The sequence below is a fragment of the Staurois parvus genome, unplaced genomic scaffold, assembly GCF_062004578.1.
Source record: "Staurois parvus isolate SC_StPar_1 unplaced genomic scaffold, SC_StPar_1.0 ptg000634l, whole genome shotgun sequence".
Taxonomy (NCBI): Eukaryota; Metazoa; Chordata; class Amphibia; order Anura; family Ranidae; genus Staurois; species Staurois parvus.
In genome coordinates this window covers 4786370-4803048 of record NW_028318430.1, presented here as the reverse complement: position 1 = coordinate 4803048, position 16679 = coordinate 4786370, and the positions used below count along the sequence as shown (strand labels likewise).

The following is a 16679-nucleotide window of genomic DNA, read 5'->3' as shown; positions in this document are numbered from 1 at the left end:
AATGGATCGCCTGGTGTTATCTGCAGCGTGTCTGGCAGGTACAAAGCCCACTTGGTCCCTATGTATGAGTTTGGAAATAATTCCAGACAGTCGGTTAGCCAAGATTTTAGTGAAAATCTTGTAATCGGTGTTAAGTAGGGCAATGGGGCGGTAATTGTCTACTATAGAGTGATCTTTATCGGGTTTGGGGATAACCGAGATATATGCTCGGGAGAATTCAGTCTGGGGTGTGACCCCCTTGAAAAGATCTCGATAAAAGGAGAGGAGATGAGGAGCCAGGATACCAACAAAAGATTTATAGTAGGAGTAGGGCAATCCGTCTGGTCCTGGGGCTTTACGAGAGGGAAGGTGTTTAATTGTGTCAAACAATTCCTCTGGCGTAATATCAGCGTTAAGGGTGGCAATGTCTGAGGGTGAAAGACTCGGAAGTGACAGGGGGTCAAAAAAATTATCAAAAGATAACTGTGTGAAGGGCGGGTGAAGGTCTGGGGTCAAACAGTTATAAAGATTCTTATAGTATGAGCCAAAAAGGGATGCCATGACCTGAGGATCATAGGTAGGGCTTCCATTTGGTTGGATTAAAAGATCAGGCATCGTGGAAGGAGACTGAGCTTTGAGTCGATTGACTAACATACGATGAGGTTTGTTGGAAAATTCGTAAAATTTTTGCTTAACCCATAAGAGGGATTGCGCAGACTTACTAGAGTCAAGAGTTTTAATGCGGTCACGTAGAGATGTTACCTTCCGGAGCCCAGAAATGGACGGCTTGGCCAACAACTGTCGTTCTGCCAAAGATAGTTGATGAATGAGAGAAGCCCTAGCACTCGCTGAAGATTTTTTTAAACGAGAACCCATAGAAATACAGAGTCCTCGAAATACCGCCTTATGAGCCTCTCATAGGGTTGAGGAAGAAGCCACGGAGCCAACATTGTGGGTGAAATAGGTATCAAGTCCCCGTGACAGTTCATCCCTAAGATGTTCTGTAGAAAGAAAGGTCTCATTAAGGCGCCAATGACATGGTTTGGGTATAATAGGAGGGAAAAAAAGGTTTAAAGTCAGAGAGGCATGGTCAGACCAGGTAATGGGATTGATTTCAGAGGCGACCAGGAGTGGAAGAAGTGGGGCAGAGATAAAAAAATGATCTAGGCGGGAAAAACTACGGTGAGGGGTGGAGTAGAAAGTAAATTGTTTATGGAGGGGGTGTTTAATCCGCCAGGCATCAAAGAGACGATGCTCCCTTATCAGTCTACGGAAAGATTTTGAAGAGGAGCATTGCCGCTTCGAGGGTGTGGACTCGAAAAGAACTTTCCTGTCTTTATGGGGGGAAAAAACCAAGTTGAAATCGCCCCCAACAATCACATGCGAAATGGGAAAGGAATCTAAGTTGGCGAGTGTTTGTGAAAGAAATTGCAATTGACCCGAATTTGGGGCGTATAGATTCAACAAAACAAGGGGAGTGTCACCAAGCATACATTCCAAAATAATAAAGCGACCCTGTTGGTCAACCCTGGAGGAAACAACCCGAAGGGAGCAGTGAGACCTAATCAAAATTGCCACCCCAGCCTTTCCGGAAGGATCAAAGGCCGAATAGGCTTGAGAAAAAAATCTCGAGGCAAAACGGAAGGAGCCAGTTGATTTGAAATGGGTCTCCTGGACAAAAATAATGTCTGCTCCTGAGGATCGAAATTCCCGCAAAGCCATCCAACGTTTTTGAATGGAATTGAGACCCTTGACATTATATGACAAAAACCTCAAAGCCATTATAAAATAATAATAAATTAAGCACATGTATTAGCATGAGAAATGCATAATATACCATCGATGTAGAAAAATGGAGAACAAAAAACATTAAACTAACACAAGAAAGAACAAACACAGTAGTTGACATAAGTATCCGCAAGGATATAAACTTGGGAGCAACAATTTGGCCCAAGTCGTCTAGGCCTATGGCTAGACAAAATCGGGAGCAACACGACAACCAAGACATCAGGGAGATCGCCAAACCCGGCCAGAAAAAACAAAAGTGAAAAAAAACAAAACAAAAAAAAAACAAAACACCCAACAATGGTTCGGCCGGCCAGAAATGAAAAACCTGTGGAAAAAAACATGTATAAACCAGGAGGAAAGGATCGGCATCGCAGTCACTTCGCAGAAGCACCCCGGGGAGTCATCAGACAGGCGGATCAGTTGTCCGAGGATGTCGTGGATGTTGTGGGGTACGTGAGAGCCTCTTCCGGCCTCTGTGGACTGGAGTCCAGATCTTGTTGGGGGTGGCAGATGGACGGACTGGAGTGGGTGGCAGAGGGGTCATGTCATCTGACAAAGGTGGAAGTCCCAGGCGCTTAAAAAAAGAATCCGCCTCAGGAAGATCACGGAGCACAACTTGAGTATTGTCCCTAGTTACGATCAGCCTGAAGGGGAACCCCCACCGATAAAGGACACGGTGTTGCTGGAGGTGTGAGGTGATCGGCTTCAGAGCTCGCCGCTTGGCCAGGGTAATCGGGGACAGATCGCAGAAGAGTTGGAGTCTGTCACCTTTAAATTCCAGAGATGGCTTGTGGCGAACTGCTGATAATAAGGCTTCCTTGCTTTGAAAAAAATGGAAGCGAACAATGACGTCGCGAGGTCTGGTGCCTTCAACAGGTTTTGGGCCCAAGGAGCGATGAGCCCTGTCCATACGCCAATCAGCTTCTGGAACCAAGGGAGCAGTTGCGGTGAAAAAGGATAATAGGTGACGGTGTAGTTGTGCATCATCAATAGATTCGGACATACCGTATACGGATATTTTGGCGCCGTTCCCTGTTTTCCAAATCCTCTTGTTGGAGCTGCATTTGGGACATGGAATGTTTCAAATACGCGTTGTCCTCTTCCAGAACATGAACGTATTGCACCAAATCATCAAACTCAGTTTCCAATTTATCCGTGCGGTCTCCAATCTGCGCTATTTCCCCTCTGAGATCCAACGCCAGTTTTCCAATTTCAGTGGAAATGGATGCGGTGATATTGCGTAAGAATATTTGCAATTTATCATCTAGCGCTGAAATTGTGAGAGAAGATGATGTGACAGCCTGCTGGGAAATCTGGGTGGAGGGGTGTTGATTGCCTGAGGCAGGATGAACTATTGCCCCCCCAGTTATAATCTGGGGATCAGGATCCTCCATCTGGGGCTGGAGCAGGGCAGAGGCAGTCAGAGGAGCTGTAATGCTTGAGGGTGCAGTACCCTCCGTGACCACCGGGAGTCCGGGATCGCTCCCTGGGTTCCTGGACATGCCAGAGGTCGGGGATTGCGGCCTGGATAAGAACCGCCGAAGCGGTGACGGCCGCGGATCCTGTGGCTGTGGGGAGGGGGGCTTCCAGCGCCCTATCTTCCCCATAGAGGACTCGTACTGGTGCCGTGCTGGGTGCAGAGGGTGTATGACTCACCCGGAGCTGAAGGAAGGCAGTGGCGCGTGACGGGTGAGTCCGTGCTGGCCGGGGATGAGCGGAGCTCAGGGATTACACAGCCGCCATCGTCCCTGGTCGCGCATGCGCCCCCGTTTTGAGTATTTTTGTTGATTTATAGTACTGTAATTTTACTGGGTATTTCATTTACTAATGGAGCAATCACAATAGCTAGGTTGCGTTAATAATTTTGAGAGACAGAGGTGTTGCGCAGCACGTTTTTTAAATTTTTTGTTTTAGTTAATATTGATGTGGGAAATGCATTTTAGTGTGAGCAACAACAATTTAACAGAGGTCAAGCCTTTTCTAGAGAATAATTCCACTTGTTGCCTTCCTTCAAATGCATGTGTTTCAGCAGAAGTGCGTTCAAATGCAAAATGCAACAAAGTGAAGGTAAGACCATGAAAATGTAGGCTTAGTACAAGGTCTACTTCAGTGACTTCAATCGGGCTTTAATGCTGGCATTTTTATCAAGGGCTATGTGCTCAGAAAGATTGTGGAGAGTACAGTAAATCTGAATAATTTCACTTTTCTGCTGGTTTCCAACTATCATCTTCTCTGTTTTGAAAGACAAGATACCTTAACCTCCCTAGCGGTATTCCCGAGTGTAGCTCGGGGTAAAATGTCTGTTCCAAAAGCGGGAACCCCGAGCTACACTCGGGCTTACCATACGGCGCTGCATAGGGACTCCCTGCAGCACTTACCTTGTCCTTCGCTCCCCCGATGTGTCCCCTGCAGCATCCCCGGCCATCTCATCCGGCTGACGTCGGCATCCGGCTCCTGTGTTCTGGTCCCTGTGACGTCGGGACGTACGGGCGCCGGCAGGAAATTTGAAAATTTTAAAAAAATGTCATTTTTTTCAAAACTATTTTCCATAGTAAAACATTGCTGTTTCAACCCATTTCACATACATTTTGTCCCTAGTGCTCTGTCCTGTCCCATCTGCATTTTGAATGTTCTTTCTGCCTGGAAACTGAGAAACGTCTATGGCGTCCAAAAAGTGTCCCTTTAGGTCAAAAGCGGGTTTAGATCAGCTAGAGAACAGCGATAGTAAATCAGAACCACTTGCAGAACTGAGTGATAATGATTCGTGGGGAAATTCGTCATCAGACACTGAAAACAATTTTGCGACTTTGCTCAGCGATCTGCGAACTTGGCGCTCTATTTCAAATTTCAGTGTTTTTGGTTTGATTATATTATTGAATTAAATGTAATATTATTATATTATTATTTTTTACAATTATTTATTAAATTATAATTTATGATTTTGTGTTTCAAATTTTATCATACCCGGGATGTTTAATAGACTCTTGTTCGGACAGATTTCAGTGAGTTATTCCTAAATATTACAGCCTACAATAAAAAAACTACATATTTCCATGCAAAATAATGGTACCGCTTTCAGCACCAAAAATCTGAAATAATCATACCGCTAGGGAGGTTAAACTAGTGATACTACATCAACTGAATATTCTGTAGAATTTTTAAATTGCTCAAGCAATTTGTGAACAGATTTTATTTCTGACAATGTATAGCTTCCATGCTTGAATCTGATGCCTTATGCTAGACACAGGATTTCAATTTATCTGTTTCATATTTTGCAAATGCAATAGAGTGTGACAAAATGTATTCTTTCTGTGCAGTATTGAGTGTGTTATAATTGTTTTATACACTAGAGGGCGACTTAATGTTTTGCATTCATTTTGTAATAATTTTCTTGTTTTTAGGAAATTAAATGTATACATTTCATAATACGGCTTTTAAACAATTTTTTTAAATTATGTCTCTTGAAAAGGCATATCTTAACCAATACCATGGTTTATTATGCTTTGTATAGGGCTCTTGCTTGATGTAATTTATCTTCTTCACACTGTAATATCACAAATGGAAATTTTAATTTAATATTATACATTGACATATGTGGTAACATGTAATGTATATCATTTTTTCCTGTAATGCTGGATGCAATGTTTATGAATTTTACTTTTCCATTATTACATTTATTAGAATAAAATACTTTTCTTTTTTTTTTGCCTGACATTACAAGTTAGTGCATATTTAGATATCCCTATCTGTTAATTTGGCGTGTCACTCCGATGAGTTTCTTTGCTAGATATATTGTTACACCCAAGTCACACCAAATCAGACTTTGAAATCGTGCGACCTAAAGTATGATGACATGCAAATCACATGCCAAGTCGTATACAGCGTGACCGGGGACTTACTAGCCTTGCACACCAGGCTTGTGTCTTATTGTAACAAGCATGCTGTGCCTCCATGTTAGTCTATCACCCAGTGGCTGGGTGATTGCACAGATGATCAAAAATAAAAGGATTCCCAACTAAGCACTTTCTTTAGTGTGGACAATTTTCTAAGTCCCTCTATTCTTTTACTTGAACGAATCAATATTACAATAATCAGTAATTCTGAAGCTGGGAACCCCCAGAACAGATACATGGGGGTGATTTGTTTCACAAACTGTAGCCCACATTCAGTGGATATTTTTGGATATTCACTATTCATGAATCTACGTGATCTACCATAAGCAGGGAACCCTACTGCATAGTTTATGTTCAGCAATGTATGTGTATTGAAAGCATTTCATTATTATAAACACCTTTAAACTGTCAGTTCCGGGGCCTGGACAGCTTGGCCTATAACAAGAAGTTGAAAAATAACACTAGTTTATACTAGCATGAACCTCTGAAGGGCAATTTGGTGGATTACTTTTCAAAGCGCATTTAACAGGACCGTGTTAACCTCTAAAAACCTGACTCACTGTGCTGCAACCGCATACATTACACGCGGTTGCGTCGTGGTCCAGTTTACCTGAATGGGTCATGTTTGGTGGGCAGTACTGCCAGTTTAACCACATCCTTACCGCTCTATAGCCGAATGATGGCTACAGCGCAGTTGTCCAGTTCTGGAAGGGCGTCATATGACGTCCTCCCACGCCCCCCAGCGGCGTGCACCCGGCGATCTCTGATGAGGTAAAAGGCCAATCACAGCGGCATTTTACCACATGATCAGCTGTGTACAATGACTCAGCAGATAGATCACGGAGTAAATACAGTTGCCGATTATCGTCACAGCATAACCTGCACCTGTCACAGAGCAGATTGGCCCTGATCATCAGGGCACCGATGATCAGTGCCCTGCAGTGCAACCCACCAGTGCCCAGCAGTGCCGTCAGTCAGCACCGCCCAGCAGTGTCGCCCATTAGTGCCTCCTCATCAATGCCCACCAGTGCTGCCTATCAGTGCTGCCTATCAGTGCAGCCTCATCAATGCACATCAGTGGAGAAAAATTACCTGTTTGCAAAATTTTATAATAGAAACAAAGAAAAACTTTTTTAATTTTTTTATTTTTTGCTCTTTTTTTTGTTTATAGTGCAAAAAATAAAACGCCCAGTGGCGATTAAATACCTCCAGAAGAAAGCTCTATTTGTGTGAAAAAAATGATAAAAATGTAATATGGGTACAGTGTTTCATGACCGCATAATTGTTATTCATAGTGTGACAAAGCTGAAAATTGGCCTGGGCATGAAGGGGTAAAAGTGCCCAGTAAGCAAGTGGTTAATCAGAGTTTCATTCTTGCCATGCCACGAAGCATAACGGCAGCAGCATGTGTACACCTTTGTCCACTGTAGCTCAAGGAAAGTGGTTCAGGGAGGCAGTAAAAATGTGGCCAAGCTGTTTTTTCACCTCCCAAACCACAAGTGTAAACAAGCAGTTATTGGACAATTGCCAGGTAACAGCAAAGGGGGGGAAAAAGCCTAAAAGAAAACGAATGCAGTTACCTTATTTAAGAATTGGCAAGCTGCAAAAATCCTCAATTTAATTTCCTAAGAGCTCAATTTAGACATCTTTAGTAATATCGAATCCTTAAACACTCTAAAGTTTTTCTGTGCTGTTTTCATTTATATTCTGCCTACTAGCACATGCACAGTGTTTGCTACATTAAGCCTGGGTTCACATATATGCAGTGCGGCTTATCACATGTGATTCGCACAGGAACCGCACCGCATTCCTGTGCAAATCACATGCGATTTGTGTGCGGTGCAATTGGAGCCATACATTTTGTATGGCTCAGATTGCACCGCATCTGCACCAAAAAGGTGCAGGACCCTTTTTTGGGTCTGCACTAGAATCGGATCACATGGGTATTCACATCTATGCAATCTGATTCTGCACATCACACTTCTTTTTGCGGACCGCTTTCGGGGTGTTGTTAACTTAACATACACACCCACAGTGGTTCTCATGAACGGGGTGTGATTGTGATGAGGTGTGGAATTCACACAGAAAACGCTGCATTCCTCCAGCTGTTGTGAAAGTCCCATGAGGCATTGCAAGACTGACAGTTACAAGCAGGGGCGGACTGACAACTCATGGGGCCCCCGGGCAATAGGGGATCATGAGGTCCCTGTGTCCTTGCCCAAACTCAAAGCCTATGAAAAAGGTACCAGGGGCATCTCATGGGGCCCCCTACTGATCCCGGGCCCTCGGGCAGTGCCCGCGTTTCCAAATGGTCAGTCCGCCCCTGGTTACAAGCATGATTCCCAGTTACAAAGGCATGATGGGAAGACTGAGTTTGCAACAGCTGGAGGGCCACAGTTGCCCACCCCTGCAATCACAAATCTGAATAGAGGAAAAGGTTAGCAAATCTTTCATTTTTAAATCTCCAAGGCCATTTACCTGAAATAGAACTACAGATTTGTGAAAGGAGGATTTAGTTTTGCTTTAAAATGGTAAACATTGCCACTTTAGCACTACATGTACTGTTGAATTGTAAAAACATAATGCAATGTAAATATCTTCTGGGGTTGATAAATACGTACAGTTAAAAGCTGGAGGGCCGCCAGTTTGACACCTGTGGCCTAGGCGATCAGAAGCGGAAGTCATCCTCCCCTCCCTCTCCATAGTCTGGGACACGTGACAGGTCCCAGAAGACTACGGGGCCATTCACAAAGCGCAGCGCTTCTCACGCATGCACAGTGGGCAACCTGCTGTGAAGCTGCAAACTGTCACAGCCGGGTGCCTACACTGAAGATACCGGTGCCAGGGAAAGAAGACGGCCGGTGAAACTAGAGGTGGTGAGGACAGCGCTGGACCGAGGGACAGGTAAGTGACTGTACTTTAAAAGTCAGCAGCTACAGTTTTTGTAGCTGCTGACTTTTTTTTCAGCTGGAACTCTGCTTTAAGTTAAAAAAAAGATAAAAATGTGACTGAGCCAAATCCTCCATTTCACACATTCCCCCTCCCAGACACTGTAGCAGGGGGGACCTGTAATGTAAAGAGGGGGGGACTGGGTACGCTGATGTGAAGGAGGTCTGTGATTTAAAGGGGAGCTGAGGAGACTGATGTAAATGGGGGAAGGAGGTGGCTGTGATTTGAAGGATCTGAGTCCGAACACAAACATGAGATTTAGACCTCTGCTGGAGGAAAATTTTACTGACCAAACCTGTGAATTTTAATTCAATACCCTTGTCCTGGGAGGTCTGTGTCTTACTAGATTTTTAGGTTGCATTTTTCTACATTAATGTAACCTTTTAGGAAGGGAGCAGAGCTAATGGAAAATTAATGAAGCTAAACTTTGTGGAGTTCAGTTGTAGGTCATTACAGTGTAATGTCCCAGCCATAGATGTGTATTCCTAAGCTGTGTAACAGATTTTTTACAATGTGACAATGTATGACACAATCTCATCCAAGTTTGTTGGCAGACCCCAAGCTAATTAAGGTTTATGACATGCTGAATTCCTTTTGAAGTGAACTGTTTTTGGTCATATGTCTTGTCCTTCTACACTGCTTAACAAAGACAAGAGATTTTCATCTGTCTAGTTACCCCTTGGGAAAAGTAAGGGGGGGGGGGGTGTGACAGTGTAAAATACAACTTCCACATTTTACACCGCACAGAGTTGGAGTTTCAGACCTCATCACAGTCAGGACTAGGTGTGACCAGGTGCCGATTCACAAATGTGCATCTTGTCAATCAGCAGTGACAGTACTGATACATGCCCTTTGCTGAGACACGAAGAGAAAACTATAAGTGCAGATGAACTTAAAATTGAGTTCTGCGGTACATATGTTTTTTCAATGGGAGGCCGTAGTTCTTCTTTAACCACTTCCTGTCTGCCCTATAGCAGAAATACTGGTACAGGGTGGCACGGGCGCTCAAAATCACATATATATATATATATATATATATATATATATATATATATATAATGTATATGTGATTTTACATTTCTGGGTAGGGGACGCAGGCCCTACCCGTGCCGCCGTTCGCGGCTACAGCTGTCAACCACCAGGTCTCGGCCGATGATTACTCGCCGGTGCCCGGTGATTTCCGGCGATCTCCGACAGGGAGGAGAACTGTTTTTCCTACTAACAGTTCTCCTCCCTGTCAGCTCGGGCACACTGCTTTGGATGGCTGTGCACGGCACAGCCATCCAAAGCAGTGTGCTTACAGTGAAGCATGCGGACACAGCCCCCTATGTAAAACACTCCCAGCACACAGTTAAACCTTTGATCATCCCTCATGTTAACGCCTTCCTGCCCAGTGCCATTAATACAGTGTCAGTGCTTTTTTTTTTTTTAGCACTGATCACTGTATTTGTGTCACTGGGGATGTCAGTGACACCAAGTCAGTTCCACTCAGTGTCAGAATGCCCGCCTCAGATTGTTGATCGCTGCCATTACTAGTAAAAAAAAAAAAAATCCAATATCTGTTTTGTAAATGCTATAACTTTCACGCAAACCATTTAATTACCATGTATTGTGTTTTTTTTTTTATAGCAAAGACGTGTCGCAGAATGCATTCTGTCCTAAATTTATGACAAAATTTGATTTTTTTAAATTTTTTACTGGACATGTTTAATAGCAAAAAGTCAAAAATATTGTTTTTTTCTTAAAATTGTTGGTCTTTTTTTTTTATAGCACAAAAAATAAAAAACACACAGGCGATCAAATACCACCAAAATAAAACTCAATTTGTGGGGAAAAAAGCTGTAAATTTCATTTGGGTGCAGCGTTGCATGACCACGCAATTGTCAGTTAAAGTAACACAGCGCCGTAATGCAAACAATGGCCTGGTCAGGAAGGGGGGGGTAAATCCTCAGGAGGGATAGTGGTTGACTGATCTGAGCATTCTGTTAACCACTTGCCCTCCTGAGGATTTACCCCCCTTCCTGACCAGGCCATTTTTTGCGTTACAGCAAAACTCCTGCATTATGACCCCTTTATCACAAAGAGGCCAAAAAGCACTTTTTGTTATACCACCATTCCATGCTATTTTCTGCTCCAGACCCGCTCAGATGTCTTTCCTTGGATCTCATGGAGAACTCACATGACCCACATGGATGGTTGCCAGGGCATGTATCCAACACCACATGACTGTGGGAACCCAGATATCCAACCACTCAAGCTGCTACGCCTGTTTCTGCATGGACCATATAATTAAAATGGAAGACCACTTTCATGAGGATGAGCAATGATTTTACCATATAAAACTGCTGATATCTTGCCTATTATACTATGCTAAGAAAGAAAATACTGTTGAAGTGGACATCAGTGGACCCTCCTGCTGTGTCATCCTCGGAGGCCATGATTGACACTGTTCCTCTTATGTACAAACTTGCCTATAAAAATTCCAGCTTTCCATGGAAGTATGACAAGGTGTGGCTCCCCTGAACATCACAATAGTAGAGTTTGTATTTGACATCGCTTCTGACTTCAGGACTCTATGCCCTTTGGATAAATACTGAGGAACCCTTCCCACCCTCCCCCTTCGCCCCCCCTGTCCCACTGTATCTCTTCGTTGGGTTTAATGAGCCTTGGTTTTTTCCTGGGGATTGCATATGACAGTGTTGCTCATTGAGTGTTTAGGAATGTCTAACTGAATATTCTGCTTATATGTCAAAATAAGTTTTTTCATTTGGAATTTTTCCATTCCTCTTTTATCCTATGCCCACCATGTCAAACGATCTTTGATCAAATTTCATTCTATCGTGTTTGCATTTTTTCAATAAAGCACTCCTACTTTGTTTAAAAAAAAAAAAAACAGCTTACCAGTCCTTGGATGAGTTTGATCAGTTTTTTTCCTTCATTATCACCTTGTGAACCTACTAGCAACTCACCTAATTACAGTGGCTATGCTGACTCCTTCACTGTATCAATGGAGGAGCAGCATAGCCAATCTTGGACAGCAGCAATGCCAATCTGTGCAGAGGGTAGTGTTAGATGAACCAGGGGCGGACTGACCATTTGGAAACTCGGGCGAGGGCCTGGGGTCAGTAAGGGGCCCCATGAGATGCCGCTGGTACCTTTTTCATAGGCTTTTTTGAGTTTGGGCAAGGCCACAGGGGCCCCATGATCCCCTATTGCCCGGGGGCCCCATGAGTTGTCAGTCCGCCCCTGAGATGAACTTAACATAAATGACTAACACATTAAAGTTCAATTTCAGCAAACACTTTTGAAGTTATTACTGCAACAAGTTGTGTTTTTGTTTTTCCTGTGGTATAAAGGCTTTAACTATATGAATAAATGACCATTGTAAACAACATTGTAGACAATGAAATTGTTTGTCTCAGCTGTCTAACTATCACTTATGCTGGACAACTTGGTCTGTTAAAGGAAGCTGAAAGATATGTCTTACAAAAAGAATATACATGCAGTATACCTACAGTATGTTAAAAGGGGATCAAGAAAATCAAAAATTACTTTGTTAATTCTACCCCTCTCTACCAATCCCTACGCTGGCTTCTGATCACCTAACAAATACAATTCAAAATACTAACAATGTACAATGCCATCCACAACTCTGCCAAAAACTACATCACCAATATCATCTCAAAATATCACTCAAATGATTAAAAATAACCACTCACTCCTCCCAAGCTCCATCATCACCTCCTCCCATCCTTACTTTCAGGACTTCTCCACAGCCCCCCCATCATATGGAACTCCTTACCCCAACTTGTATCTATCTCCTACCTAAGCACCTCCTACCTCAAGTTAACAACTGAATTTTATTTTCTCAAGCAACGCCTTCTTACATAGTTGCTACCTTTTGGATCGCTTTCCCTTCCCTTCCCATTGTAAGCAAACTCCAGTAATGCCATCCTAACCCTCTTGTCCTGTATTGTAACAGCACTGTCTCTCTTTATTTTGTAAGGCATTGTGGAAACTGTGTTATATAAATCCTGTGATATAAATCCTCCATAATAATAAAATCATAATCTCACTGGCAGACTGACCAGAGTTCCATGTCAAACATTAAAGTGTAGGTCGTTTTTTTAAGGAAAGTGAATTTTTTCATTGGCTGTCTTTTGCACACTATTGCTGGTCAAATGATGTATTATACGAAGATCTGAAAAGAACATGGGTGATTTTAGTTGCATGATCAACCTTTAGATGGAAATCCAATTCATTTGCAGCATATTGATTTCAACAAGTCAGAATCGTGCAATTAAACTGGCCATTTAGTTTAGTCCCAAGCATGTTAGCTCTTGCTGATAGAGCTGACTGATTCTCTTATATGGAAACAAAAATAAAATAATTTACTAATTTAGTGGGAACTAAAGTGTATGCAAGAGACAGAATGCTGAAGTTAATAAAACAATCCCAACAAAACTGGTATAAGTTATACTTTGCATCCCTAATACTTGAGTGGGATATCTTGAATGGCATCCAATACGTGGTTTAATAGGCTTGACAATATTGTTTGTATAACCAATGTAACTTTGTGATTGGAACACCCTGCTCCCTCAACAGACACTTTAATTTGTTCTGTATCATATTTATAATTTTCCAGGTTTTGCTGTAATTTGTGCTCATTAGTCACTCCTTTTAGTTAAAGTGGTTGTAAACCCTTACCTATACCCAATGGAGTGACTGGCTTCAGATGATACAGAGATGAAACAAATCATCTTACATAAGTTGTACATATTTATCTACAGTTGTCTTTCCCTACATCAGGGGTGTCAAACTGGCCACCCTCCAACTGTTTTGAAACTACAAATCCTGTCATGCCTCTGCCTTTGAGAGTCATACTTGCAACTGTCAGCCTTGCAATGCCTCATGGGACTTGTAGTTTTGGCAACAACTGGAGGGCTACCAGTTTTACACCCCTGCCCTACATTCATCAAAGTGCAGAATTTCAACAGGAGATCTCTGCTCTGAAAAGCAGGAGGTGGGGAGCTGAAGTTACACTCAGTTAAGAGAGCTCTGATAATTGGAGGGACACACCCTCCCTTCACACAGGAACAGAACTAAGGCTGTCAATCACAGATTGTGTCCTCACCTGACACCATTTTTCTCTTGGTGTCAGGAGAACTTGTCAGAAGCGTCTCATGCTGATGGCAGAGGAAGGAGGCAGCAGACAGAAATGATGCTTAGTGCACTTGATTGAGACACGTATACACTGTAGAGGGCTATGCTGTGTTCACATTTCATGTCTGAGGTTTGCATCCACTTTAAAGGTTTCTTGACTTATACTTTTTTTTTTTATTATGTCTGTATTTCTTTAAATTGTAAAAACACTTTATTGTGTTAGTGTTTTGAATGAACCTTGCAGTAGACTTTCTAAGGAAGCTATATAACTCTGTACAGGCCAGAATTTGTCTGTGGGGAATCTTGGGAGAACAGTTCTTCAGAATTTGAACAGAGATGCCGACTTGGTAGTGAAGTTGGAAGCCTTTCTCGATCTGCTTCATCAGAAAAATATGATAAATATGAACTCCTGGACAACCTGCAAGAGAAATTCAGCTCTTCTAAACTAAGGTAAGATATTTGTCATATTTTGAAAGTGTGTAAACTTCTTTTCCTGTTTCATGAATGTTACATTAGTGTAAAAGCGCTGTGAAAATTAAACCTTTCAAAGTGTTTTGCTTATACCTGTGAGGCTAGCTATAGGCACAGAATTTGTCTGGCATTACTTTTTCTTTCTGTACTAACAGTGTTATGTGCTTGTTTTTGTATACACCAAATTTGCTTTGAACTGACGTATAGCTCCCCTGGAGGTTCTTGTCAATAAAATGAGCCCTAGTCTCATTCAACAGTGTCTGCATTTCTTCCCCATCAACCAGATTAAGACCTGCACAAAAAAAAATAGCTGGAGAAAGAGTCTGAATTGTGTTACTACAGAAACTGTTGATTGATTAGGTAGTTTAAGGTAAAAACAGCACAGCATTTTCCAAAATCATACCAGTGTAAGCTTGCATATTCTTCTCAAGATGAGTATGATTTAAAAATGAAAGGGCAATTGAGGCCAATATGACAGGCATGTGGATAGTGTTTACCGATCCTGAGCCTTCTAAGTAAAAAAAAAAAAAAAAAAAAAAAAAAAAATATATATATATATATATATATATATATATATATATACAGTGGGGATTAAAAGTTTGGGCACCCCAGCTAAAAATTTGTATTAATGTGCATAAGAAGCCAAGGAAAGATGGAAAAATCTCCAAAAGGCATCAAATTACAGATTAGACATTCTTATAATATGTCCACAAAAGTTAGGTTTTATTTCCATTATTTACGCTTTCAAAATAACAGAAAACAAAAAAATGGCATCTGCAAAAGTTTGGGCACCCTGCAGAATTTATAGCATGCACTGCCCCCTTTGCCAAGCTGAGACCTGCCAGTGTCATGGATTGTTCTCAATCATCGTCTGGGAAGACCAGGTGATGTCAATCTCAAAGGTTTTAAATGCCCAGACTCATCTGACCTTGCCCCAACAATCAGCACCATGGGTTCTTCTAAGCAGTTGTCTAGAATACTGAAACTGAAAATAGTTGACGCTCACAAAGCTGGAGAAGGCTATAAGAAGATAGCAAAGCGTTTTCAGATGTCAATATCCTCTGTTCGGAATGTAATAAAAAAATGGCAGTGATCAGGAACAGTGGAAGTTAAAGCAAGATCTGGAAGACCAAGAAAAATATCAGACAGAACAGCTTGCAGGATTGTGAGAAAAACAATTCAAAACCCACGTTTGACTGCACGATCTCTCCAGAAAGATCTGGCAGACACTGGAGTTGTGGTACACTATTCCACTATAAAGAGATACTTGTACAAATATGGTCTTCATGGAAGAGTCATCAGAAGAAAACCTCTTCTACGTCCTCACCACAAAAATCATCGTTTGAACTTTGCAAATGAACATATAGACAAGCCTGATGCATTTTGGAAACAAGTTCTGTGGACCGATGAGGTTAACATTGAACTTTTTGGCTGGAATGAGCAAAGGTACGTTTGGAGAAGAAGCGGCACAGAATTTAATGAAAAGAACCTCTGTCCAACTGTTAAGCATGGGGTTGGATCAATCATGCTTTGGGGTTGTGTTGCAGCCAGTGGCACAGGGAACATCTCACGAGTAGAAGGAAAAATGGATTCAATAAAATTTCAGCAAATTTTGGATGGTAATTTGATGCCATCTGTGAAAAAGCTGAAGTTAAAGAGAGGATGGCTTCTACAAATGGATAATGATCCTAAACACACCTCAAAATCCATGGGGGATTACATCAAGAGGCATAAACTGAAGGTTTTGCCATGGCCTTCACAATCTCCTGACCTCAACATAATTGAAAATCTATGGATAGACCTTAAATGAGCTGTGTGTGACAGACATCTCAAAGAACTGGAAGACTTTTGTAAGGAAGAATGGGCAAAGATACCTCAAACAAGAATTGAAAGACTCTTGGCTGGCTACAAAAAGCGTTTACAAGCTGTGATACTTGCCAAAGGGGGCAGTACAGATATTAACTCTGCAGGGTGCCCAAACATTTGCAGATGCCATTTTTTTGTTTTCTGTTATTTTGAAAGTGTAAATGATGGAAATAAAATCTAACTTTTGTTGACATATTATAAGAATGTCTAATCTGTAATTTGATGCCTTTTGGAGATTTTTCCATCTTTCCTTGGCTTCTTTATGCACATTAGTACACATTTTTAGCTGGGGTGCCCAAACTTTCTATCCCCACTATATATATATATATATATATATATATATATATATATATATATATATATCTAAAACAACTGAAGGGAATGCATTATTAGGCCTTTCTACAGTTAATAGGTACAGTGAATAAGAAGAGATAAGATACCCTGCTTTTGTTACTGCTTTTCTTGGTGGCATTCTACTAATTTTATTACTCTCTTCTTTTCAAGCAGGCTCAGCATTTGCTTTTTTCCACTTCCTGCTTATGCATAAAAATATTCCCCATTGGAAATTTA

General features: G+C 41.8%; 1 protein-coding gene across 1 annotated transcript in view; it reads left to right on the top strand.

The window, feature by feature from the left end:
* Positions 1-16679, top strand: part of OCA2 (OCA2 melanosomal transmembrane protein) — a 444033-nt gene that overhangs the window by 170188 nt on the left and 257166 nt on the right. Inside the window, exon 4 of the mRNA XM_089693490.1 lies at positions 14052-14222. Within this exon, the coding sequence (XP_089549616.1) occupies positions 14052-14222 (171 nt within the window). The remainder of the gene's footprint in view (positions 1-14051; positions 14223-16679) is intronic.